The sequence below is a fragment of the Perognathus longimembris genome, chromosome 3, assembly GCF_023159225.1.
Source record: "Perognathus longimembris pacificus isolate PPM17 chromosome 3, ASM2315922v1, whole genome shotgun sequence".
Taxonomy (NCBI): domain Eukaryota; kingdom Metazoa; phylum Chordata; class Mammalia; order Rodentia; family Heteromyidae; genus Perognathus; species Perognathus longimembris.
The window spans coordinates 85,798,585-85,825,505 of NC_063163.1; the positions used below are offsets into that span (position 1 = coordinate 85,798,585).

The 26,921-nt window shown below is 59.1% G+C and overlaps 1 protein-coding gene across 1 annotated transcript in view; it reads right to left on the bottom strand.

Annotated features, from left to right (window-relative positions):
• Positions 1–301: 301 nt before the first annotated feature.
• Positions 302–26,921, bottom strand: part of Cux2 (cut like homeobox 2) — a 91,092-nt gene continuing 64,472 nt past the window's right edge. Inside the window, exons 13-30 of the mRNA XM_048340712.1 lie at positions 19,089–19,223; positions 18,667–18,790; positions 17,934–18,010; positions 17,763–17,829; positions 16,992–17,040; positions 16,580–16,684; positions 13,916–14,107; positions 13,775–13,833; positions 13,153–13,201; positions 12,914–13,013; positions 11,543–12,184; positions 10,515–10,616; positions 7,702–8,396; positions 7,428–7,587; positions 6,294–6,560; positions 4,470–4,658; positions 3,538–3,811; positions 302–1,621 (exon numbers count right to left, since the gene is read on the bottom strand). Of these exons, the coding sequence (XP_048196669.1) occupies positions 844–1,621; positions 3,538–3,811; positions 4,470–4,658; positions 6,294–6,560; positions 7,428–7,587; positions 7,702–8,396; positions 10,515–10,616; positions 11,543–12,184; positions 12,914–13,013; positions 13,153–13,201; positions 13,775–13,833; positions 13,916–14,107; positions 16,580–16,684; positions 16,992–17,040; positions 17,763–17,829; positions 17,934–18,010; positions 18,667–18,790; positions 19,089–19,223 (4,064 nt within the window). The 3' untranslated portion in view covers positions 302–843. The remainder of the gene's footprint in view (positions 1,622–3,537; positions 3,812–4,469; positions 4,659–6,293; positions 6,561–7,427; positions 7,588–7,701; positions 8,397–10,514; positions 10,617–11,542; positions 12,185–12,913; positions 13,014–13,152; positions 13,202–13,774; positions 13,834–13,915; positions 14,108–16,579; positions 16,685–16,991; positions 17,041–17,762; positions 17,830–17,933; positions 18,011–18,666; positions 18,791–19,088; positions 19,224–26,921) is intronic.

Genomic DNA, 26,921 nt, shown 5'->3' on the forward strand with positions numbered 1-26,921 from the left:
GCCAGGGTTCGGGCTGGGAAATGGGGTGGTTCTGGCTCGTGTCCCACACTCTGCCCCGGTCCAGCTTTGCAAAGGAGCTGGAAACACGCCATGCACACGTGGATGGACGCCGTCTGGCCTCCGGGCCCTGCGGGCTCGTGCCGGGGCCATGTCAGCAGTTTTCTTGCACCGTTCCCCCTCTGGACGGCCCCATCTCTCCTGGCTGCACCAGGACGTGCATCCTGTCTTTAGGACTGCAGACCACCGGCTTGGGATGCATCCTCCACAGCGTCGAGGTTTCGTTTAGAGTCTTTTGGACTTTCTCTTCTCAGCACGGCCTTCTGGCGTCTCACAGACACGCTGGGCGCAGTCGCAGTGGAAGCCATGATTCAAAGATTATCGAAATTTGGTCAGTCTTATGTTTTGTTTTGTGATGGCTTTGAACAGTTGTCTTTTCTTAATCTCATCTAGTGGCAAAAAAAAAAAAAAAACACCAAAAAGACACAACTTCAGTGTACGCTTTTCTCACTGTTGTGACACCGTCCTGATTTCATAATTCTCTGTGATATCAAAACAGCATTGGCTGGGAATAAAACCCAAAAGGATCCTTTATTAAAATATCTAAAAGAGGTCTATAAATATTTGTTTTTCTAAAAGAGTTTGGAGTTCTCCGGTGAAAACGTGGTGGTTGGTCCTGCCTCCTGCACAGGGGTCAGGGTAGGAACGGGGATGGGGTTCGCTGTGCCCCCCCATCTCTCCCCCCACCCCGTGATCGCTCAGGTCATCCAAGGAGGATTGCCACAGAGGCCATGGCGGGCACAGTTGCCTGGAGGGCGGCGGGCAGGTGGCCCAGCCCGGCCCAGCTCAGAACTCCCATTCCAGGGCCTCCTCGCGGTTGGCCGCCTTCTCCAGCCGGTAGATGATGCTGTTCAAGTTGGCCATCTTCTCATGCCGCCGCTGCAAGTTGGGGTTCCCCTTGGCACTGGGGTGCAAGGCCCCGGTGGTGTCAGCCGTGGGGCTGGCACTGGGCATGCTGGCGGGTGGGGCGCTGGGCGGGGAGGGGGAGAGGGGGCCCGCGGAGGAGGGGACGGGGGACACGGAGGATGCAGCCAGGTCCGGCGAGGAGGCCGCGGAGGGCGAGGTCAGAGGCTCCTCCAGGCTGCGGTGGGGCGACTCTGAGGCGGGCAGGAAGCCTGGCGGGCCGGGGTGGGGGCGCAGCTGCACCCCTGCCTCGCTCTCCTGGGAGGGGTGTCGCCAAGGGCAGTCTGGGGAGAGCCCCTCTGGGAGGAGGGGCCCCAGGGCCACTTCAGGGATCTCCTCGGTGCCTGGAGGGTCTACGTGCTCCTCCTTGGGGGAGCCACAGCCTGGGTCTGGCTCCCCCAAGTCCTGGGGTTCACAGCCCCCCTCCTCGGTCCGCTCCTGCTTGACCCTTACGTGGGCCCCATCCGGGGCAGAGAGGGGCACGGCCCCGGCCCCGCAGGCCGGCAGCTCCAGCTCCTTCAGCGCCGGCTTTTGCTCCTCAGTCTCCGAGGTGGGGCTCTTCGGGGCGGGGTCCGGGGGACAGTGGCCGGAGCCCCCACTGGGGTCCAGCTCCTGCTCATCCTGGGCTCCCTCCACCAGTGTCTCCCGGCGCATTCTGGACCTGGGGTAGAGATGGGGATGAGCCTGGGCCTGAGCCAGCAGCTGGTGGACGGCGGCTGCCCAGGAGATGCCCGGCCTAAGGCAGGGCTCGTGGCCCCTGCTCTCCGCATCCCCCGGCTGTGCTCCCCAGAGCCTCACGCAGTGCAGCTCATGCGTCATCCACGTGTCCTGGCCGCTCAGGAAGAGCTGCTTGGGGCGGGACTGTCTTTTCCACCGCAATGCTCAGCACACAGCAAGGGCTCAGCAAACTCCCGGTGAAACTCAGTGTGCCCTCCGGCAACTCTCACATTCAGAGAGCACAGTTCTCTCTGTTCCAGGATGCAAATCCTATCTACCCTTCAAAACTCAGCTTTAATGCTTCTTCTTGTGCAGTGGGCTCCCTAGGTGGAATTTCCTTTCTGTGAGTCCCTATTCCTTCTGTGATGGGGTGAAACCATTTATATGGCTATGAAGAGAAGAGGCTAGTGGGACCTGAGTCATTTTTTGGGGGGGAGGGCTGGCTCTAGTCTGAGCCATATTGTACCCTGTGCTTCCACCCCAGCTTATTTCATTTGACCAAGTCAAGAGCTCTGTAAACCCAGAGGAGACTCAAAGAGGGAAGGGACCTGCCCAAGCCCACACAGCCTGGCGTGACCTCATGGACCGCCATGGCATCCGCGCGATGCCAGTGCCCAGGCTGGACTCCCCCCCCCCCCCCCGTGTCTGACCACCTGCCCTGCCTCCAGCCTCATTTCTCCACTTCCTGGGGACCAAGAGACTTTTCTTCTGTCCCTGGGCTGGATAGGGGCTGTCCCTCTCTGTGGCATTTGTGGCACTTTCTGCTTGGCCTCCTGGGAGCTGGCTGGAACCAGGGCTGACCAGGGAAGCCAGGATTGGAGACCAGGGCCGGGTGAGTGGGGAGGGAAAGGGGGACAAGACTTTCCTTGGCTTCAGGAGTGGGGAACCCTGAGCCAGTCAAGCACCTGCTGCTGGATAATTAGAGCTTTTTGAGCATTGTCCAAGTACTGTAAGTTCTGTTTGTTCTCAGTCCCCCCTACTTTTTTTTGTTGATCATGGTGCTTGAAATCTGGGCGCTGTCTGTGAGCTCTTCAGCTCAAGACTGGTGCTCTACTACTTGAACCGTAGTGCCATTTCTAGTTTAATGGTGGTTAATTGGAGATAAGACTTTCTTGCCCTGGGTTGGCTTTGAACCATGACCCTCAGATCTCAGCCTCTTGAGTAGCTAGGATTACACACATGAGCCACTGTGTCTGGCTCCAGTCCTGGGGCTTGGACTCAGGGCCTGAGCACTGTCCCTGGCTTCTTTTTGCTCAAGGCTAGGATTCTGCCACTTGAGCCACAGCGCCACTTCTGGCCGTTTTCTATATATGTGGTGCTGAGGAACTGAACCTAGGGCTTCATGTATACCAGGCAAGCACTCTTGCCACTAGGCCATATTTCCAGCTCCCCCAGTCCCTTTTTTAAGTGCACCATTTTTGTGCCAGTCTTGGGGCTTGAACTCAGACCCTAAGTGTTATCCCTGAACATTTTTGCTCAAGGCTAGCACTCTACCACTTGAGCCACAGCACCACTTCCAACTTTTCTGGTTAATTGGAGATAGGAGTCTCAGGAACTATCCTGCCTGGACTGGCTTTGAACTGCAATCCTCAGATCTCAGCCTCCTGAGTAGTGAGGGTTACAGGTGTGAGCCTGGACCCCAGCTCCTGTCCCTTTGTAGTGTTATAAATGCCATATTTATTTTGAAGTCTGTTGGCTTGTTGGCAGCCGCGGGGCAGGCTAGGCGCAGTGGTCAGTGCGCTGGGTGGACATCTAGTGTGGACTGGGTAGTGGCCTGTGCATCCTCCGGATGCCTCTGTGAGAGGCAGGCTGGCCCAGTTTCCTGGGTCTAAACCCTGCCGCCCTGTGCCCCCCCCCCACCTGTAGTTGTGGAACCAGTTGATGACGGTGTTGGTCTTGAGGTTGAGCTGGAAGGACAGTAGTTCGATGGTCTGCTGTGAGGGGTAGGGCTCCAGCTGGTAGGCCCTGCGCAGCGCCTCCTTCTCCTCAGGGGCCAGCACCACCCGAGGCTTCTTCACCTGCAGCAGGCTCAGCTCCAGGGGCTGTGGGCACGGGCTGGGGCACTCGGAGCGTGTGGCCGGGGACTCGCTGTCCGAGCCAGGGCTGATGAGCCCATAGCGGCGCTTCAGGTAGGCTGATGGGGAGGGAAGGAGGCTGAGGGGCCCAGTGCAGCCCATCTGCTGCTCCCAGGAAGCCTAGAGGGCGGTGACCAGCCAGCCCTTCACCCTCAGTGACCCACCTATGGGGTCCCCACTACCTGCCCCCACTCTTCTCATACCCACTGCCTGGGCACCAGCCTGCTGACCTTGGGGCCCCCCCAGAGTGCCAGTTCAGGGCAGGGCCAGGTGGGGCCTTGTGTGCAGAGTGCCCTGGAGATGAGCGGCTGCTGAATGCCACTGGCTGCGGCCACTGTGGCAGGACAGCCCCTCACCACAGGGCACACTTTGACCCCAATCGTGAAAATAAGCAAATGAGCACCGCTCTGGCTGGATCCCCACACCCCTGCTGAAAGCTGGGTTCCAGGGTGGGGCCCTTTAAGGGGGGTGGGGCCTGGTGGGAGCCCTTCAGGTCATGGGGCAGGGCCTTTGAGGGGTCTAGTCCCATCTACTGGGCAGTCCTGCCCTCTGCTGGTCGGTGTCTGGATAGCAGGCAGGGAGGGAGGGAGGTGAGCGTGTGCTCGTGCACACAGGGGCAGGCAGACACACAGAGGTGTCTCAATTGTCCAGTTCTTTGGGACCACTACTTCCCGTTGCCATGTGCCGGCTGAGCCCTGGCATGTGGCCCTGGCTTACCTTTCTTCTCCAGCTTCTTCATGTCCCGCAGCTTGTCCACGTTATGGGGGTCGCTGAGCCAGAGCTGCATGCGGACGAATGGCTCCCTGCCCTTCAGGCTCAGCTTGTGCCAGGGCTTGGGCCGGGACAGCAGGTCGGACACAGAGCCCTGAGTGAGCCCCAGGATGCTCTCTCCAAACAGCCGCTGCCCTGGGGAAGGGGGCACCGGGAGCCATCACCCAGGCAGGCAGAGACCCGCTCAAAGACAGGTGAGGGGCTGTGGGATGGGGACCTTCACTCAGGGTGCGTGGGGACCTTCTGCAAGGCTGAATTGCAGTCAACAGTGCCTGACACTCTAAGAGCTTCTTCAACTCTAGGGAATTCCTAAACTAAAATGATGAACAAACTTCACATCCACAAACTTGTGTCATCTTCTTCTGGGATAATCTGGCAGATTCTAGCAGAATTTCCAACATGTGTACCCTTGACCCAGCAATCAGCTGGCTGGGTTGATCCAGAGGCACCTGAGCTCCCCCACCCCCCCACACACATACACACCGATCCCCAGTCCTGGGGCTTGAACTCAGGCCCTGGGCACTGTCTCTGAGCTTCTTTTACTCAAGGCTAGCACTCTACCACTTGAGCCACAGCGTCACTTCCAGCTTTTTCTCTGTATGTGGTACTAAGGAATCAAACTCAGGGCCTAATGCATGCTAGGCAAGCACTCTACCATTATGTCACATTCCCAGCTAGCTGAACTTTTTTTTTTTTTTAAACTCAAGGCTGGTGCTCTACCATTTGAGCCATAGTTCCACTTCTGGCTTTTTGCTGGTTCATTGGCAATAAGACTCTCACTGAAATCCTTAGATCTCAGCCTCCTGAGTAGCTAGGATCACAGGAGTGAGCCACCAGTCCCTCCCACCTCCCACAGTCTCCCCTCATGCTTTTGTTTTATTTATTTATTTTTTTAATTTTTTTATTTTCTTGGCCAGTCCTGGGGCTTGGACTCAGGGCCTGAGCACTGTCCCTGGCTTCTTTTTGCTCAAGGCTAGCACTCTGCCACTTGAGCCACAGCGCCGCTTCTGGCCGTTTTCTGTATATGTGGTGCTGAGGAACGCAGGGCTTCATGTATACGAGGAGAGCACTCTACCACTAGGCCACATCCCCAGCCCCTGTTTTTATTCAACTGAAACTATGGGGCTGGGAATAAGGCCTAGTGGTAAAGTGCTTGCCTCGTATACATGACACCCTGAGTTCGATTCCTCAGCACCACGTAAACAGAAAACTGCCAGAAGCGGCGCTGTGGCTCAAGAGGTAGAGTGCTAGCCTTGAGCAAAAAGAAGCCAGAGACAGTTCTCAGGCCCTGAGTCCAAGCCCCAGGACCGGCAAGAAACCAAAAAATAAAATAAACTGAAACTGTGTAGCCCAGGCTGCCTTCAGACACTTTTCTCACCAGTGCCCTAGCTACCCAGGAGGCTGAAATCTGAGGATTGTGGTTCAAAGCCATCCTGGGTAGGAAAATCCGTGAGACTCTTATCTCCAATAAACTCTGTAAGAAGCCAGAGTGAAGCTGTAGCTCAGGTGGTAGAGTGCTAGCCTTGAGCAAAAGAAGTTCATGGATAGTGCCCAGGCCCTGAATTCAAGCCCCAGGACTATCACATGTACACAAACGTGCCTGTACTATCCTCCTGCCTCCACCTCCTAAGAGCGGGGATTATAGGTGTGCACTACCTGCCCAGGCACCAGGGCTGGACCTGAGTGCGTGGGGACCCCCCAGGACACTTCCCGTGAGGTTGGTGGGAGCCAGGCAGGGCAGGGGCAGCTTCCTGACCCTGGCCCCCATACCTAGGTTGTTATCCGTGAGCACCTCTTTGACCCTCTTGGTGATGGAGTACGTGTCCAGCTCGGGGGACATGGCCACAATTTCCTGGATGCCCCCTACGGCCTGGCCAGAGTAGGTCTTCCCGGTGGGTGTGGCGCCTGGGCGCGCCTCAGGCTGCTGGTTTTCCTTGCTGCTCTCGAGAGAGAGGCTCAGGGGCTCTGGGGAGCTCTTCTCAGGTGCCATGGGGCTTGGGGGTGGTGACGGTGAGGACCTCAGCTCCGGGGGACTGGCTGTGGGCCACAGAGACAGAGGGCGGTCACTGCTGTCTGCCGTGGCAGCTTGCCAGAGATGACAGCCACATGTCTGCAATCAGCACAGTGCCATCTAGGAAGGGACCACCCTGGGTGCTCCCAGGGGCCTGTAGCTCCCTGGGGAGACTGGACGTCCTAGTCACTGTGGGGTTAAGGCCCCTTAACCAAGAGACCAGTTACTCTCACTAAGCCTGCCGCCGGTGGCTCACACCTGTCACCCCAGCTACCCAGGAGGCTGAGATCTGAGGATCACAGTTCGAAGCCAGCCTGGGCAGGAAAGTCCACGAGACTCTTATTTCCCTTCAATCACTAAAAAACCCAGAAGGGAAACTGTGCCCATCTTGAGTGGAAAAAGCCAAGTGAGAGATTGGGCAGATTGGAAGGCCTGCCCCAGGGCACAGGCTGTGCGCTGTGACGTGGGGACCGCTGACCAGGGCCACCACAGAGCTGTCCACGGGTCACTGGAGCAGGAGGGGAGCCCCTGCCAGGGGCCCTGAACTCTAATCAACCTTCTGAGGCTGTTTCCTCACCCTGCAAAGCTCAGGCCCCATCACTCTGCCATGCTGTCCTAAGGAATGGGTGTTGGCAAGGGCACAGGCCTGGGGGGATGGAGGTGGGGAGCTCTGTGCACAGGTGCTGAACCCGTAGGTGGAGTTGGGACCAAGCACAACCTGGCTGTAGCAGGGGACCCCTGGCTCTCCAGGGCTGGGAAAAGCTGGGGCAAGGGGCACCTTCTGCCACGCAGTGTCCTCTGAGGATGGACGTGGGCAGAGGGGTGGGGGGGCTGGGTCCCAGGGAGCAGCGGCAGTGGGGGGAGAGGGGTGTGGTGGCCCTGTGGGCGCTCACCCTGAGAGGTGCTGGGTGGCTGGGTCCCCGCCTGGCCCAGCTGGTCCGACAGCCACAGCTGCATGCGGATGAATGGCTCCCGGCCCTTCTGTGTCAGCTTGCTCCAGGGCTTTGGCCGAGATAGCATGTCGCTCACGCTGCCCTGCGACAGGCCCAGCACCTGGGGGTGGGGGGACAGGTGAGGGGAGAGGAAGGGGGACAGGTGAGCTGAGCCTAGGACTTGGCGGTGGGGTGGGCTTCTCCCCCCTCCCTTCCCCTACTGGGTCCTCCCCACCTTCTCCCCGAAGACCCGCTGGCAGATGCCGTTCTTGGCCAGCTTCTCCTTGACCCTGCGCGTGAGGCCGGGCGTGTCCACCTCGCGGTACATGTACAGCTCGTACTGCTCGGGCGTCAGCGGCGGCACTGTGGGGCGCAGCGCGCGCGGCGCGAAGGGCGGGAACGGGGCGCGCGCGCCCCCCGGCGCCTCGGCGCCCTCGGCCTTGAGCTCGGGCCGCGCCTCGTCCTCGGCCTCGTCCTCGGCCTCGGCGCGGGCGCCGCGGGCCCCGGGCGGCCCCGAGGCGGAGGAGGCCGAGGAGGGCGAGGGCGAGGCGGGCGCGCGGCCCGGCGCCCAGGGCGGGTCGAGGTAGCAGGCGGCGTCGCCGATCTCGGACTTGACCTTGCGGATGATGCTCTGCACGAAGGCGGCGGGCGAGAGCGCGGGCCGCGGCGCGGGGCCGCCGTCCTCCAGCTTCACGGCGGCGGCGGGCGCGGGCGGCTCGGGCCCCGGCCCCGGCCCCGGCTCCGGCTCCGGGTCGGGCTCCCGCGCGGGGGGCGACGCCGCGGGCCGCCGCGCGCCCTCCAGCTCCAGCAGCGCCCGCTGCTGCGCCTGCATCTCCCGCCGCGCGCGCTCCAGGATGCCGCGGATGGCCGCCTCCGACGTGCTGCCCGCCGCCGCGCCCGGGCCGCCCGCCGGGGCCGCGCTGGGCTCGCCTGCGGAGGGCGGGCGGGTCAGAGGACGCAGGGGCCGACACCCCGCCGCCGAGACTGCAGGGGCGGCCGCCCTGGCTGGCTAGCGCACGCGCATGCCCGTGCTGGGCCTTGGACTCGGGGCCTGAGCACTGTCCCTGGCTTCTCTTTGCTCAAGGCCAGCACTCTGCCACTTGTGGTGATGGGGAATTGAACCCAGGGCTTCATGTATATGAGGCAAGCGCTCTTGCCACTAGGCCATATCCCCAGCCCACCTCCACTTTTAGCTGCCAGTCCTGGGGTTTGAACTCAGGGCCTTGGGTTCCTGCTTTTTTCACCCAAGCTTGCGCTCTACCATTGGAGTCACAGCTCCACTTCTGCTTTTCTGGTGGCTAATTGGAGATAAGAGTCTCATGGAATTTCCTGCAGGGGCTGACTTTGAACCACAATCCTCATAGCTCAGCCACCTGAGTAGCTAGGATTACAGGCATGAGCCACCCGTGCCTGGCTAACGCATGGATCTAAATAACACAACACAGGGCACAAAAGCAAATCCACAAAGAAGACACACAAAGTGCCCAAGCCAGCAAAACAACCAGAGTGTCATTTACTGAAAAACCACTTCAACAAACTGCAAGTGTAAGGAGAAATAGGAAAAGCAGAATCAACTGTTGGGGGAGGGGCGGTGGCAGCCTAGGCCACTGGGTGTTTTCCAGCCTCAGAGGTTCAGTGTGCCACATGAATTAGTTGAATGAATGAATGAAGAGTAAATAAATACATCCATGCACTTCCAGGGGGCTGTGAGTGGCACACCCCATGAGCGTATCATGAAGAACCCAAGGCAGCCGGTCTATTCCCCAGTGTGTGACAGGCTCCCCCTCCTCTGGAGCAGCCCCTCGCCATGCCTGGGTGGGGACAGGCCTCCTGGTCTCCACTAAGTCAAGGCCCTAGCTCGTCCCACAACTCCCCACACGTGCCCCAGGCAGCCGCCAGGGGGCAGCAGATCCCACGGAGTGGCGGGATGAGCTGCGCATACCATCCCGGCTCCGACTCAGGGCTACACCTGCTGCACAGGGGCTGGGACCACAGCTCTCAGATCCAAGGGACAGACAGCCCAGACGGATGGTGAGAGCGGAGCCACCACCTTCTACTCGCTGGCCCTTGCCTGACAGGGCCTGCTTGTACTAGATCTTCACACAGAATGCTAACACGCTCTTTGCTTTAAAATTGAGTGGACAGAGGCACAGAGAGGCTAAGTAATGAGTCCAAGATCACACAGACCACACAGGTAGAAATCATGACCAGCCTGTCTGGGCTGCCGTGATCTTGGCGAGTAACTATGGAGAACCGTTCTTGTGGATAGGTAGAGGGCTTCCTGGAGGAGGTGACTTGGGAGTGGGGAGGAAGAGTCAGGAGTGGGGAGTCAGAGGCTCAGGAGAAGCCCCTGGGGGTGGCTGGGATTATAGTTGATTCTTTTTTTTTTTTTTTTTTTTGCCAGTCCTGGGCCTTGGACTCAGGGCCTGAGCACTGTCCCTGGCTTCTTTTTGCTCAAGGCTAGCACTCTGCCACTTGAGCCACAGCGCCACTTCTGGCCATTTTCTGTATATGTGGTGCTGGGGAATTGAACCCAGGGCTTCATGAATGTGAGGCAAGCACTTTTGTCACTAGGCCATATTCCCAGCCCCTATAGTTGATTCTTATGAGACAGGAGGGGAAGGAGTTGGGGTTTTATCTTTTTCTTTCTCTTTTTTCTTTTTTGTCAGTCCTGGGGCTTGAACTCTGGGCCCGGGCTCTGTCCCTGAGCTCTTCAGCTCAAGTCTAGTGTTCACAGTGCTAGTGAGCCACAGTGTCACTTCTGGTTTTCTGGTGGTTAATTGGAGACAAGAGTCTCACAGACTTTCCTGTCCAGGCTGGCTTTGAACTGCGATCCTCAGATCTCAGCCTCCAGAGTAGCAAGGATTACAGGCGTGAGCTGCCGGCACCTGGTGGGCTTTTATCTTGAAGGCAGCAGGGACCAGGCTGGTGTCTGCGCAGTGGCACGTCCAGGTTTGAGCTTCTGGAGGCTCTGCAGTGGACTGAAGTGAGTGCGGCTTTGCCCCTCCCCCAACCCAAGCAGCTCTGGGGGCCCCAGGCAGCACTCACCCCCCTTCTGAGACTCTATCTCCTTCTTGGCCTGCTCCAGAATGCTCTTGATGGCATCATCAGAGCCTGTCTCTGGAGTGCGGATTCTCGGAGTGATGCTACCTGGGAAGGCAAGAAGGCCCTGGTCCACACTGCAGGCCGGGTTGGACCCTCCTCCCCGAGGGGCAGGCCAAGGGGCAGACAACCCCCGCCTACTCCTACTCCACGTGACTGATGGCAAACATACAAGATTCTACTCGGAAATAAAAATAAAACAAAAGCTGGGAGCCAGTGGCTCATACCTGTCATCCTACCTACTCAGGAGGCTGAGATCTGAGGATCGTAGTTTAAAGCCAGCCCAGGCAGGAAAGCCTGTGAAACACTTATCTTTAATTAACCAGCAAAAAACCAGAAGTGGATCTCTGGATCAAGTGGTAGAGTGCTAGCTTTGAGTGAAAAAGCTCACCGACATTACCCAGAGGTGTGAGTTTAAGGCCCAGGACTGGCAAACACATAAAATAAAATGACAAGGGTGAGTCACCAGCATTTTGCTGTAATCTGAACTACTCAGGAGGCTGAAATCTGAGGATGGAAGTTCAAAGCCAGCCTGGGTAGGAAAGTCCATGAGACTCTGATCTCTAATTAACTACCCCAAAGGCCAGAAATGGAGGTGCGGCTCAAGTGATAGAGCGCTAGCCTTGAGCACAAAAAGTCTGGAATAGCACCTAGGCCCAGAGTTCAAGCTCCAAGACTAGCACCAAATAAAACCCAAAAACAAAACCCCACAACAGCAGGAGGTCGGCCGAGAGGACAGACAGCACAGACAAGCAGCTGTTGCACAGCGAGGCCACACCGGTGCAGTGCTCAGGGCTCTCTGCCTGGTGAGTCCTCACGAGTCCCCTGGAGGCTGCTCGGTGGGAAACTGAGGCCCAAGGCTGTGTAAGTGAGGGCTGCGGCAAGTGTGGCTCCATCACACTCCAAACCCGGCCTGTGAGGTCACGCTGACTGCCCAGGCCACCTCACACGTGGGAAACTGAGGCGGGGCTCACCTCGCTGCCGCACCTGCACGGTCCTGAGCGCCAGCACGTTCTGCTCGTTGGACAGGAAGTGCTTCATCTTGAGGAAGGGCTCCTTGCCCTTCACCGTGAGCTTGCGCCAGGGCTTGGGCCTGGCCAGGATCTCACTCACCGAGCCCTGGGACAGGCCCAGCACATAGTGGCCGAACACGCGCTGCCCGATGTTGTGCTTGAGCAGCTGCTCCTTCACCTGGAAGGCGATGTCGGCCGTGTCCAGCTGCTCCTCCTCGGCCGCCGCGGGCCTGGCCCCATCGGCTGGCTCGGAGGCTCCGGGGGGCTCTGGCCCTGGCACCGGGGTGGCGGGGGCTGGGGGGGGCTTGGTGCTGTAGAAGGCCGTGGGGAACACCAGCAGGCCGCCGGGCTCCCCCTTGAAGGCAGCTGGGGACGCGACGTGCCTGGGCAGCAGCGTGTCCCCCGACGCCAGGCTGGGGAAGGGGGACAGCGAGAACGTCCGTGCGCCGTCGGGCCCCAGGCCGGGGCCCAGCAGGGGCTGCCCTGGGCTGGGCGAGAGCGGGTCCTCGGGGCCCGGTGGAGGGGGCAGCTCCTGAGGTGGCGGGTAGGGGGCCTCCGTGCCCAGCGAGCACTTGATGGAGTCCTCTTCTGAGGGGTCCTCCTCTAGAACGCCAGGGGACAGACAGACGGACACAGATGGGACAGTGACGGGGAGTGGGGGTGAGACAGAGAGAGAATGAATGGGGGGACCGAGAGATAGGGAGGAGGAGGGACAGAAGCTCAGAAAGGGAGGGAGGGAGGGAAGGGAGATGGGTGGGGGAGGGCTATAGGTCCATGAGCACCATGGCTGGCCCTTTGTCCCCCACCCCACCACATTCTCCATCCCTGTGCCCCCAGTGTCCTATTCAAATGCCAGCCCTCCACTAATGGACACCCCATCCCCACAGCCACTGTGGCCCAGGCCCACCAACCACCCTCACCCCAGGTACTGCCCTGTGCCCAACTGGGGGCCCCTTCCTCACACAGCACCCCACTGTCACCCCACTTCATAGGTGAGGAAACAGGCAGTGAGAGTCTTGGACAGTGTCAAGGCTGGAAGGCAGTGGGGGCCCCCTGCAGGGAGCAGGCCATCTTGGGGAACCAGCAGTGACCAAATGGGTCATCCCCAGGGCCGAACCCCTCTTCTTCCCTGAGTTCACCCTTAAAGCCCTCTCTGCGGGGCTGGGGGCTGGGGGTGTGAAGCCTCAGGTTGGGCTGTGTGGCTTTGGACGTGGGACAGGCCAGAGAGCTTAACTGCTGCACTGCCGACTCCCTGGCTCTCAGGACAGGGAAAAGGCGGGGGGACCCCAGGCAGCCTCCCACCCGGCCCAGGTCCCTGGAGACTCCCCCTACCAGGGCTGGCCAGGAGCGCCGGCTTGTCTAGCAGGAACTTGGGTGCGGGGAAGAAGGTCTCCCTGGCTAGGAGCACAGAATCATCGGCCTTGGCCAGGCCCTGGGGAGACAGGAAGTGGGGCTGAGGGGTGCCGGGAGAGGGGGGGCTCTGGGGCCAGGCCCTGGGGACACAGGAAGTGGGGCTGAGGGGTGCCAGGCGGGGGCTCTGGGGCCGGGGGGGGGCAGTGTAGGACACTCACCTGTGGAAGGCTGCAGGAGCTGGAGGCCAGCTTCATGGCTTTGAGGATGCTGAAGGAGAAATGGAGGAGCTGAGACCAGCAGACCCCCATAATGCTGAGCATCCCCCCAGCTCCCATATTCCCTGAAGATGGTGCACCCTGTTACACGCCCCTCCCCCCCCCCGGCCCCCAGTCTGAGCCTGACCCATATCAAGATGGCTTCCTGGTAAATCTCCCTAGCAATGGCTCTGGATGGGGAAGGTGTGAGCCACCGTGCCCGCCTGGCTTGATAGGGACCAGCTCAGCTGCTCCCAGGCGGGGAGGGGACCGCACAGGGCGAGGGAGCCTCACACCTCTAATCCCAGCTACTCAGAAGGCGGAGCTCTGAGGATCAGGGTTCAACGTCAGCCCAGGCAGGAAAGTCGGGGAGACTCTTACCTCTAATTAACTACTAAAAAGCCAGAGGTGGAGGTATGGTCAAGAAGTTGAGTGCTGCTAGCCTTGAGCAAAAAAGCTCAGGGACAGCGTCCAGGCCCTAAGTTCAAGTCCCAGCAATGGCAGGCACACTCACACACAGCAGTGTGGGCTGGTGGGGGAGGGAGGGTGTGAACTCTGACCCCTCCACCCCCACCCCCCATAGTACCTCAGCTCCGTTTTAATCTCTTCATAATCAGACTGGGCGCGGAGCTTCCCCTCCAGTTTCTAGAAGAGAAAACAGGAGGTGAGGCTGGCGCAGGGCTGGCGGCAACCCCCCCGCCCGCAGGCCGGGGTCTCCGGGACCTGCCTCGATGGCCTCGGACTTGGCGGCGAGCTGGCGCTCCAGGTCGGCGATCTGGTTGGCGGAGGCCTCCTCCAGCTCCTGCAGGGAGTGCCGCAGGTGCTGGGCGTCCCGCAGCAGCCGCAGGATCTCCCGGTCCTTGGAGGCCAGTGCGGCCTCCAGCCGCGGCCCGGAGCACAGGGCAAAGCTCACCTTGTCCTGGGGGTGGAGCAGAACGGAGTGGGGGGGGCACCAGAGCTCGCCTCCTGCCCGACTCCCACTCTTCCTAGACCCACAGTGGGGCTCCAACCCCAACAGCCCAACGTGCTGGGCGCTGAGTGGGGTGCCTGTCAGCGAAAGCATGCATCCAGCCCCCGGGGCTCACACCTGCAACCTCAGCTACTCAGGAGCCTGAGATGTGAGGATCCAGGTTCAAAGCCAGCCCAGGGCAGACAAATCCCAGAGACTCTTATCTCTAACTACCAAAAAGCCAGAGGAAGCAGAGCTGAGGCTGAAACGGTAGAGCACCAGCCTTGAGCAGAAAAGTTAAGTGAGAATGTGAGACTCTGTGAGCTCCTGTATACACACACACAGACACACACAGACACACACACACACACACACACACACCTCAAAACAAAAACAAAACACACAGAAATCAACGTGGATTCAGGAAAATAGAGCTGGGTATGTGTGAAGTGAGAGAATGCCTGCTGAGCAGGCGGGCCCCGAGTTCAAATCCCAGCATTGAAAATAGAAAGCCCATCACAAAAGGAAGTGGGTAAAGGTCACTTTTCTTTTCCTTATCGATCTTAGGGCTTGAACTTAGGTCCTGGGTTCGGTCTCTACGCTCTTTCACTCAAGGCTAGCACTCTATCGCTTTGAGTCACAGCACAACTTCTAGGTTTTGAGTAGTTAATTGGAGATGAGAGTCTCGTGCGGACTTTTCTGCCAGGCTGGCTTTGAACCACTATCCTCAGATCTCAGCCTCCTGAGTAGCTGGGATTGAAGGTGTGAGCCACCTGGGTCCTCAGTTTTCTATCTAGTCCTGTCCTGAGGGGATGTCCCATCCTGGGCTGGGGCCTCAGGTCAGCCCTGCGGATCCGCAGCCCTAGTCACATTGGGTGGCCCCCGCCTCCCCACTACTTTTCCAGGTTTTAGGAAATGGCTCTTTGACCCAGATGAAGATGGAGAGACTGCTGCTTGAGGTTCTGAATTCAGGCTGGCCTCAGGCTCCACTACAAATAAATCTAAGTAGCATTAAAGGAAAAAAAAAAAGCCCACAGGAACCTCCCCCCCTTCTACATGGAGATAAATGCCAATTAAAACAGGAAGCGGATGCCATTAATACATTACATTAATTAGCATCGAGCGCCACCGCCGTGTTCAGAAAAGCTCAGCTCCCAAACCAGCAGAATCCCTGTGGCTGATTAGCCCGGGCATTTGCTGGGTCCACGGGGGTTAATTAAGAGCCATTGGCAGATTCCTCTCCCAAGACTTCCTCCGGGCTGGCTTACAATCCAGCCTCCTCTCATGTCCTTTCCCACCAATGCAGACACCCACACACTGCCTCCTGAGACAGACAGGGCCCCAAGTCCATCACCTCCCATGAAGGACAACCTTCCTCCTCTGAATTGTCACAATGACACGCATGCACACATAAATCTACAGACATGCCAGGTGCCTGTGACTCATGCTTGTAGCTACTTAGGAGGCTGAGATCTGAGAATCATAGTTCAAAGCCAGTGTGGGCAGAAAAGTCTATGAGACTCTAAGTCCCAATTAGCCACAAAAGCCAGAAGTGGAGCTGTGGCTCAAGTGGTAGAGTGCTAGCTTTGAGCAAAAAGAGCTCAGGGACAGTGCCCAGAACTCAAGCCCCATGACTAGCAAAAAAGAAAGATAAGAAATACACAGACATGGCAGAGGCATACAATGGGAAGTCTTGTCAAGTCATGTGCTCCAAGAGCCACTGAGCAAAACCCCACACAGGCCCTATGTATAGTCGGGACGCCAAATATGTACTGAGCCTATGTTATGAACCCAGCACTGCATTTGGGTTTTACACACTGATCCTTGGATAGATGAGGAAACCGAGGCACAGGTAGTTTAAGGACACAGCCATCTGCCCAGAGGTCTCTCTCTCTCTCTCTCTCTCTTTTCTCTCTCTCTCTCTCTCTCTTTCTCTCTCTCACACACACACACATGGCCCTGGGGGAATAGAAGTGAAATGTGGAGACTGAAAACCACCCAGTCCCCAGGCAGCCACCCAGCTTGACCAGACCGTATCCAACAGATCCCCCTGGTGGCCACCCCCAGAACTGCACCGAGCCGTGCTGTCTTGCTCAGCCTCCCTGTTGCCCCCACCCCCACCCCGCCAGCCAGCACCGCCTTCTTTTGGTCTGAGAAGGTGCCAGGCATTCCTGGATGGGGGCGGGGCACTCAGGGGTCTCCCAGGGGAGGCACTAGACTTTTTTTGGTTGGAAACTTGAGCTTGAAAAATGTAGAAGCATGGCTCCATCAGTATCTTCAGCGGGAAGGGCATGTGAAGGTCACAGCACACCTGCTGTGCATGTTCAGACCCTCCCCACCCCCATTCCCCATGCACAGTTCCACCCAGGTCACCCAATCACAAACCACCACCCACCTGCTGATGCTGAGAGCCCGCCCCCTCACCCGGGACCCCATCCTCACCCCACTGGGCCCCTGTGGGGAGCAGCAGGCCAGGCGGATGGAGCTGTTGACGGAGGCCAGCTGTTCCCGGAGACTCTCTACCTCCCGCTGGGCAGCCTCAGCTCTCTGGAGAGGACAGGGGGCCCCCATGAAAGAGGTGCGGGGTGGGGGGGAACCCGGGGCCCCACCTCCATCATCTCCCCACACACCCCAGGCCGGCGCCCTGGCCCGATGGAGGCCTTGCTCAGGGCCAATTCAGAGCTAGAGGGAGACCCACACTTCTGAGGAAGGGCTGGGGTGTCTGAACCCCCAGGAGTTTCTCTCACATGCCCAGCCCCATACAGGCCTCCTGGGGGCTGGGGAGCGCTGGGTTGTCCCCCCACCCCACCCCGCCCTCCCTCCTGTGCCCCCTGCTGGGCAGAGGCATCCTCACCTGGTTGGCCTTCTCCAGGTTTGTCATAATCAGGCCCACTTCATCTGCCCTGAGACATAAAGGGAGACTCGAGGGGTTCTGGCAGCCCTTTACCCCATGCCCCCACCCCACCCTGAACTTAGGTCTTGCCCTGGGGGGTCAAGAAGGAAAAAGCCAGGCTGCCAGCCCAGCTCCAAGTCCTCAACTAGCTACCTCTCCTCCTCTCCCCAGGGGTGCCACTAATCCCTGGGGAGCCCCAGGCAAGCCCCCTCCCCATGGCCAGCCCCATGGGCTGTCGGGAGGAGCAGTGCTGCCTAATGGAGTGGGGACTTGGGGCACAGATCAGGGGAGTCAGAGAGAGGAGGCACCTATGGGAAGGTCAGAGGCTGTCTAGGGGTCGGGGGTGGAGGCTGTCTGGGGGTCAGGGGTAGAGGCCATCTGGGGGTCAGGGGTAAAGGCTGTCTGGGGTAGAGGCTGTCTGGGGGTCAGGGGTGGAGGCTGTCTGGGGTAGAGGCTGTCTGGGGTAGAGGCTGTCTGGAGGTCAGGGGTGGGGCTGTCTGGGGTAGAGGGTGTCTGGGGTAGAGGCTGTCTGGGGGTCAGGGGTAGAGGCTGTCTGGAGGTCAGGGGTGGGGCTGTCTGGGGTAGAGGCTGTCTGGGGGTCAGGGGTGGAGGCTGTCTGGGGTAGAGGCTGTCTGGGGGTCAGGGGTGGAGGCTGTCTGGGGTAGAGGCTGTCTGGGGGTTGGGGTGGAGGCTGTCTGGGATCTGAAGCGCAGGCACACCAGGTTCACGTACTTGGAGGCCGCCTCCTCATCGTACTTCCGGCGCAGCTCTAGCAGCTCCGTCTGTGTAGCCTTCAGCGCTGGGGAGACACCAGTGGGTGAGGCCCAGGTGCGGGGGAGGGGGAGTGTCTCCCCAGGGGGGCTCTCGGGGTGAGGGGTCCCCCCAAGTCTTCCCGGTACGCACCTGAATGTAACACCTTGATTTTCTCCTCGGCCTCCCCCAGTCTGGCTGCCAGGGTGAGCTGGACTTCCTGCAGGCCCCTGTGGAGAGGAGCTCGGGTGCTGGCCTCAGAGGCCTGGAGCCCTCCCTCCCCCCTCCCTTCCCCTCCCCTGTGACCCGCACCCCTCTCTGCATTGCGACTCTGTCCCGCCCCCCCCCCCCGCCCCCTGTGACAGCACCAGTGAGCCTCAGATTCTCCGCCTGTAAAGTGGGTTTCTACCTCAGGGTGTCACGAGGCAGGCCCCTGTATGGTGGAGTTGCTGCTCAGGGGCCACCTGGGCTCCTCCGGGGAGAAAGGAGAGGCACAGCAGGGTTGAAAAGGTTTAGGCTCCTTTGGGGTCCCTGACATGGCCTGGTTCAGTGGCTATAGGGGAGGAGACCCCTCACTTCTGACTTCACTCACCATAAAACCGTCCTGGAAATGCCCAGCCCCCCGTGACTCCCACTGCCCCATTATAAGCGGCCTGCCTATGCCTGATCTGCCAACTTCCCACTCCAGTCCTCAAAATACCACCCCCCCCCAATCAGTTCTGGGTCTCTGGAGAGCAAGGATCCAAGCTGAGGTGGGGCCCATTTTTCAGAGGGGGAAACTGAGGCTCAGAGGAGTGGTAGCTCCCCAGGTGTCCCGTCTGGGTGGTCTCGGCACAAACCCCTCCTCCCCACCCGCCCTGGCTGGCATGGCGGTGCTCCCCCTTACTTCTGTTTCTCTGCCTCATTCCGGTGCAGCAAGGTGTCTGTCAGGCGGGCTTTCCCGGGGCCTCCGGGCACACGGCTGCTCTCGGTCAGGGTGGGTCCTGGGGGACACAGCCCGTTCCTCTGCTCTGCAGAGAGAGGGACAGACACCCATCGCCCAGGGAGCGAGGTGACAATGTGGGCCTGGGAGGTCCCATGGCGTCTGCCTCCTTCCCCACTGCTGGAATCCTGGGCCTGGGCGCTGCCCCTGAGCTCTGTCGTGCTCCAGGCTGGTGCTCTACCCCTTGAGCGACAGCTCCACTTCGGCTTTTTGTGGTTTATTGGACTTTCCTCCCCGGGCTGGCTGAGCCCCGAGCTCTGGGCTGGAAGCCTGCCCCCCCCCGCCCCCAGGGGAGGGGACGCCTCAGGGAGGGGACGCCTCAGTACCTGTGGGCCCGAGGCGTTCAGGGCGCCGCTTCCACGAGAGGTGAGGGTCTGGCCGGCGCTGGCTGCTGGGGTCCCAGCTGGGGGGCTGCAGTCGGTCGTCCAGGCTGCGCCCCACCTCAAACGCGGACACGGGGTCTGCACAAGGAGAGAGAGAAGGGAAGGGGGAGGAGTGGAGAGACCGACTACCCTCAGGGGCCCCCTAGAGAGGCTGCAATGGTTCAGGGGTGCCCGCCCCCCCCCCCCATGGGCAGCCGGGAAAGCTAGCAATCTCGCTGTCATCCTAACGGTACCATTTGATTCCACGACGGCTCTGTGGCCCTCCACCAGGCGTGTCCCGGCCACCCCCTCTGCCTCCCTGAGGGAGGGGAGGTCCAGGGCTGAGCCCTGCCTCTGGCCACCCGGGCTCTCTGCCCCCAGCTTTCTCAGGAATCCTGGCCCACAAAGCCAGCCCACAGCCTCCCATGACCCTCGTGTCCCTGTGGGAAGTCGCTTTCTACCTCCACTCCTGATGTAAGCCGCCTCCTCTTCCCACCCCTCTCCACCCTCTCCTGGCTAGCTCTTCCTCCTCCTCCTCCTCCTGGGAAGGGATGGTGGGGTGGGGTCCCATGTGGGTGGGTGCTGACAATCCTGGGGTCCCTGGTAGTTACAGGCTCAGCAGCCACACCACGAAAGCCAGGGTTTCCTCGCCTCACTCGGGGACCGGGGGTCTGGTCCAGTCCCTGCAGTCCTCTCTCCCTGGTCTAACCCCTTACATTTTTGCTGATAGAAGACAACAGGGGCGGGGGGGGGGGGCTTCAGGTTAGGCTGGAACAAGGCGCCCTCTTGTCTTCTGCTGCTGCCGGTTTAGGTGGCAGGCGGCCGGACCATGGGCGTGTGTGGTGGTGAGCAGGTGCGAGGAGGCCGTGTGGCTCAGCCACCCCCCCCCCCATCATTAGGCAGGGCCTCCTCAGCAGGGTTTGCCATTATGTCTCCCCGGGCTGATGTAATTATACATTGACATAATTAACCCAGCAAGCGCATTAGGCAGGCCAGCTAAAAATTCATCTATAATTATTTGTTGTGTGCATGCTAATGAGTCCATCTGCACTGCCTTTGTATAACACAAGCAAATTAATTTACAAGTCTGGGTTTTTTAATAAGTTCAAGGAATCGCTTCCCATTGTGTCCGTGGGTTGAGAAAGGAAGAGAGGTGGACGGCCGCACAGGGGGTCACGGGGAGTGAGGTACCCTCGAGGAGTTGGCAAGAACTTGTTCTGGAAGTGCAGTGAATTAGGGGTGGGGTGGGTGGGGCCCGGTCCTGTTGGCCACGTGCCCTTTGCACGCAGAGCCCCCGTTTCCCTGACTGTCAAGCAGGCCGTGTGCGCAGGGTGGATGGGAGACCCGGGCGGGGGTGGGGCGGGGGGCACCACTGTTATCACCCCCAGAAGGGCAGCACGCCAGGGCCACGTTCTGGGCGTCAGCGATGTTGCACGGCCTCTGGTGCTGGTGCTGCACCCCAGGAGACCCGGAACCTAACAGCCGTGCTTTGCTGACACCACCCTGGGGCCCAAAATCCAGCGGAGACGGTTGGGGAAGGCCTGACTGGCTCAGTTGTACCTCATCTCCCCCAAGCACTTTCTGGAGGCGAGGCGGTAAGAGTGGCTAGAAGCAGGCAGATTCTCCCAGTAACTGGTGGTCAGAGGGGCACCTCAGGACCTCCTGGGGTCTGTCAAACACCTGTCCTGCACACGCACACGCGCGTGTGTGTGTGTGGCCTATGTGTACTACTTCCAGTCTGGGAAGGGCTGGGGGCCCCCATGGCTGCAGGGCCTTCTTCCTATTTCCTCCCCCCCCCCCCCCCGCCCCTCCGCAGGCCTCTTAGCTTCTACTGAGGCTGTCAACCACAATGCCCTACCTACTGAAGGAGGTCACTTGACACAGGCTGGCCAACCAGAGGCTGCCCTGGGAACCTGAGCCAGTTAGCCAGCCAATAAGGGCTCAGCTAGCCGCCAGGGCTGCTCAGGACACACAAGATGGACAATTACGGAGGGGAGTGGGGGGGATGAGGATTCAGAGAGTCTCTGACACACAGTAGGTGTCTAGTAAATACTGAGCAATGAGAGGCAGGCGCAACGGACCCAGAGCCTTTCTAAGGTGCAGAAAGTGGGAGGAGATATGGGTGTGGGGGCTGGACCTGGACAGACATTCAATTAAAGTGAGTGCAGGAAATGGCACAGGTGCTTGACCATAGAGACCTGGGTTTGCACCTCGTCTCTCACTCAATGCAGGGCCTCGGATAAAGTGTTGCTGCTGTAAGCCTTGGTTTTCCCTCTCTGTAAAATGGACACAGTAGGCATCCGTGAGGCCACCATGAGGAGTCAGTGACAGGTCTGCCATGCTGTCTTCATGGCGCTTGTCTCTGTATGGGCTCTGCAGACGGCAGAGGGACAACTCGGGGAGGCCCGAGGGCCTGGCCCATAGCCTGGCCTGAGGAGGGCCCTCACTCTACCTGGTATCAGGTGAGATGGGGGTCTCAGGAATTAGGGGTGCCCATGCTCTGTCCACACAAGGCACGGCCACCCATGCGCTGCCTTGTCCTGTGTTCTAGGCCAGGACCACAGGGCCAGTTCTGGTTTTGTTTGAGATCTTGCTGTAGAGCCCAGTTGGCCTCCATCACGCTCCATGCACGGAAGGTTCCTGAAGCTCCTTGCCTGTGGTTAGACCCTGGTGCAGAGGAAATCTCCCCTTGACCCCAGGGCTGCCCGGGGGCCCCACACATGGTGAGCCCCACGCCCTGACCTCCTGTGGCTCGTGGAAAGGAATGGCAGGTAAAGATGGCGGCTGTAACAGGGCCTTAGACCAACTTGGAGTTATCAAAACCTAAAGCAGGGGCGGGCGCCTGAGGCTCGCACCTGTAACCCCAGCTAGTCAGGAGCTGAGATCTGAGGATCGCAGCTGGAGGCCAGCGGGGGCGGAGAGCCCACCCTCACCTCACCGGAGCTGGGGCTGAGGGGCTGAGTGCCCGCCTTGAGTGGAGAAGCTCGGCGCCCAGGCCCCGAGTCCAAGCTCTGGGACTGGCGCGACAAACAACACGCAAAGTCAGCGAAGTCACCACAACTCAGATGCAGGGAACCCCAAAGCTGAGGGGTCTGAGTCTGAGAACCCTTGGATGAGACGGCTGGCCCTGGGCGGGGCAGGGGACAGGAGAGGAGAGGAGCCAGGGCGCTGGCCGGGCGAGGCGCGAGTGCAGGACTCGCACTCTGTGGCCGTCGGGTGCTGTCTCCCACGTCCCCAGTGGCGGGTGCTGTGGTACTTCTGATGGGGATCAAGTCTATCTCAGTACAAGTGGCACGGGAAGCTTCGTGGGGACACCGTCCACAGGTGGTGTAGACACATCTAGGCAGAAGTATACATGCACCTCTCTACTCCCACCCACGGTGGCCCCCGCCTCCATGGTGTCCCCCACCTCCACGGTGCCTCCTCCACAGTGCCCCCCTCCAAGATGTCCCCCGCCTCCACGATGTCCCCTCCTTCCATGGTGCCCCCTGCCTCCACGGTGCCCCCCCAGCCTGAAGCCCATTTGGATTCTTGAAGCCTCCCTTTTACCTAGGGATAGGCTGCCCCCTCTGCCCTGCCAGGCTGGAGCTGGCCGGTTTTATTGGGCGAGGGTCTCCCGGCTTTAGCAGGGACAGAGGGGTTGGGACTCTGCTGTGTGACGCTGAGCAAGTGGCTGGACCTCTCTGACCACAGTTCCTCAGAGGCCTGGAGTGCACGCAGGACCATGGAACCTTCTGCCATGGTGTGGGGGCAGCGGACGCGCGTCTGCGGGGATTGGGAGCTCCCCACCGCCCTCAGGGGGGTCTCCAGGAGCCAGCCCTCCCGGGGTTGCAGCTGTCTGTCCTTGCTGGATTTCCGAGCCCCAGGGGTGGGCTCCAGTGTGAGCCCCCACCGGCTGGTGCGTCGTGGGTGCTGCTGTGGGAACGAGGGTGGAGTGGCTGGCGGGGGAGGGGGGCAGGAGGGGATCGGGCTTCGAGGGGAGGGCGCCGGTATGCGGGGACCACGGCGTCACCAGGCGTGTCCCATCACGCACCCGCTGACGACCCGGTGATCCCCGCAGGCCCGGCGGAGCGCCGGGGCAGATGAGGGGGAGGGGGGAGAGGACGCTGGACCTGGTGACCACAGTGACTAGTGAGCGAGTCTGTCTCCTGCCGCCGTCCCCCACCAGGTGGCGCCAGAGCAAGTCATTTGCCAGATCGCAACCTCCCCGTCGGTCTCCCGCATTGCACTTCAGGCGGATCCACACAGCACCACACCGTCGAGCTCCCAAGGCCAGGAGCCCGCCCGTGGCTCACGCCTGTGATCCTAGCCACTCAGGAGGCTGAGACCCGAGGGTGACAGCTCAAAGCCAGCCTGGGCAGAAAAGTCCGTGAGACTCTCATCTCCCACTAACCACCAAACCAAATTGCCGTAAGTGGGGCTGTGGCTCACACGGCAGGGAGTCAGCCTTGAGAAAAAGAACCCAGGGACAGCACCCAGGCCCTGAGTTCAAGCCTAGGAGCAGCACACGCGACACCCGGAAGGGTAAGCTCACAAAAGTACTAACTCCACCTGCTACCCCATAAACTCAGGTGAGTAAAGTTTCTAAGTCAGGACATAAAGCAAAGGTTTGGTAAGATTCTCACATATGTGTGTGTACGTGTGCATACGCTGCATACTATCTGCAAGAGACACAGAAACAAAGCCAAACAACAAAAGGCAAACCAGTGGAGAAGATAGGAAATAAAGATTCCCGGTAGTAGGCGCATGATGTCTCTAATGTATAAAGTGTGGCGACAAATCAATAAGAAAATGGAAACATGGATAGATAGAAAAAGAGATTTCGTACCTAGTAATGGAAAAAGTGCAAGATTTACTTAAATAAACCAGTTCTGACTGCCCAGCAGCCTGAACTAGGGCTTAAGACATAACTACAACATATTTTTCTTCTTGTTTTCCTTCCTAGGTCTCAGAACCCCATGGGGCAGGGGCAGCCCCCAAGCTGGCTGCTGGGACCCTGGAAGATGCTCAGATTTCAGCACACGCCACACACCCACAGAGGCACGCGCATGGCCACACACACACACACACACACACACACACACACACACACACACACACACACACACACACTGCGGCTTGGTCACCTCCTAGCAAGGGAGGAGGCTGAAATGGTTATGTGTGTGGTATCAGCCACCATTCTGACCAAAAAAAAAAAAAAGCATACAGGGAGAAGATGGGGTTGGGGGGAGCCCCAACAGATCGCTTTCCTCAGAGATTGTTTTCCTTCCCTCAATTCTTCTGCATCCCGGGAGGCTGCCAGGTGTCCGTGTCTTTTACTCGATTGGGAAGACAAACCTGGAAGCCTGCCCCGGTCCTCAGCGTCCCCCACCGCACCGCCACCGCGCCCTGACCGCGAAGACCCCATGGCCGGTGGCCCAGGCTGGCCACCTTCACACCACACTGTCTGTGGATGCTGGGTTATCCAGGCCCCCCCCCTCCAGTGCTTTTGGGGTACCTTTTGCTGGCTCACAGAGTCTAACACAGACCCCAGAGCTCAGAGAGGTTAACACCTCTGGCCACAGTCATACAGCACAGACACTATGCTGAGAGCCAGGCGGGCGCTTCTGCAGCCCCAGCCCAACCCTAACCACGCTGCTGCCCAGCCTCGCTCCAAGAGAAGGGACGGACGGAGCAAGCTGCGCGTGCTAGGAATCATAAAATCCGGCATCTCGTTTAAAAATAACAAATGGAAAAACCCAGAGAAAACAAAGGCAGAGAAGAATGCACGCACTCACCTCTCCTCTCCTCTGCTCCGCAGTGTTGTCAGCCTGGCTTCCCACTCGCTTTCCTTGTTTGGTTTCTCTCTCTTTTTTTCTTTTTCTTTTCTTTCTCTTTTCTGTTTTTTTTTTTTGTGCCAGTCCTGGGGCTTGAACCCAGGGCCTGGGTGCTGTCCCTGATCTTTCTTTCTTTCTTTCTTTCTTTCTTTCTTTCTTTCTTTCTTTCTTTCTTTCTTTCTTTCTTTTTCTTTCTTTCTTTCTCTCTCTCTCTCTTTCTTTCTTTCTTTCTTTCTTTCTTTCTTTCTTTCTTTCTTTCTTTCTTTCTTTCCTTCCTTCCTTCCTTCTTTCTTTCCTCTCTACCACTTGATTCACAGCTCCACGTCTGGCTTTTTCTGCTGGTTAATTGGAGAGGAGAGGCTCATGGATTTTTCCTGTCCAGGATGGATTTGAACCTGGATCCTCAGTTCTCAGCCTCCTTAGTAGCTAGGATGACAGGCGTGAGCCCCCAGCTCCTTTGTTTCTCCTTTTAACTAACGAGTGGTCAGGTCACAGGTGGGATCGGCTGGCTACCACAGGGCTGTGCGCCCAAGAATCGCACCAGCCCGAGTCAGAGAGGCTTAAATCAAATCTTCCTCTAGGACAATGACATTAATTATGCTTTTAACACGTTTTACTGCTTTTTTTCCTTCCCCTTCACACTTCACGCCACATCTGTGTGAACAATATCTAAAAGATTTACGATTTTCTTTCGTAATTACAGACAAGCAGGCTTCAAACTTATCAAAATACTCGCTGAGCAATCAGCCCGTGTCGCATTTTTCTGCCAAAGATTTGGGCTGGGAGCAGCCATTGAAAACAAAAATGTTGAATCAGGACTTGTGTGTGGCGGTGGGTGGGGGGGAGCAATCCCACAAATAATTTGCCTGTCAAGAAAGACACAGACGCAGCCCTCGCATCTGCACCTCTGCCTGGGGACCCGCGTGGGGTGCTGGGGGCGGGGAGGGCTGGGGGGACAGCCAGCACCGGAGCCCGGGCCCCCAGCCCACATCTGACATTTGGGTTCTTGTGTCTGAGATAAAATTTAATGAGTACAAAAATATGTCTTCCCAATTCCCCTAAGAAATCATTAAAAATATTTTGTTATTCTTAAATGTCTCGAAAATGAATTAGAGCCCCTCAAGGGCCATTTGTGCGGGCTGTTTGGAGCAGTAAAGACGCCCCACTTCCCCAACTCAGTGACAGCTGGGGACAGCCTCCCCTCCTCGTCCCCCTCCCCCTCCCCTTCTCTCCCCCACCAGCCCACCCCCTCCCCGCTTCCTGGGAGGATCGCCTGAAGTCACACAGTGCCAGGCCAGCCCGGTGACCTGGTGCTTTGGGGACCATTGGGAGAGGATGGAGGCCTCTAGGAACTCACCCCATGGGGGGCTGTCCTAGCTTTCAGTCCCCATGTCTACCCTGCTGTCATTGTGTGTGTGTGTGTGCACGCGCGCACACACATTGTCCTGGAGCTTGAACTCAGGGCCTGAGCATTGTCCCTGGGCCTCTTTGTGCTCACGGCTAGCACTCTACCACTTTAGCCACGGCACCACTTCCAGCTTTTCCTGAGTAGTTTACTGGAGATGAGAGTCTCTTGGACTTTTCTGTCCAGGCTGGCTTTGAACCGTGATCCTCAGATCTCAGCTTCCTAAGTCGCTAGGATGACAGGCGTGAGCCACCAGTGCCTGGCTGTGTGGTTAACCCTGGTGTCCAGGAAGATGAAGGGTGGGGGTGGGGGTGGGGAATGGGCTGTGCACTGGAAGGAAGTCTTTATGCTGGAGAGGAGCCCAGGCAGCGCCTCCTCCTCCTCCCTCCTCTCCCCCTCCCCCTTTCCTCCCCCTCCCCTTCCTGTCTTCCCCAAGCTGCAGAGCCGCCGGGCCCAGAGCGTGGCGCAGCTCCTCTGAGCCTCCTCCAGGTCCCCATGCCCCCAGACTGAGCAGGCACAGCCCGGGCTCCGCCTCTGGGCTTGTGTGCGACCAGGGCACGACACCCCCGCCTGTAC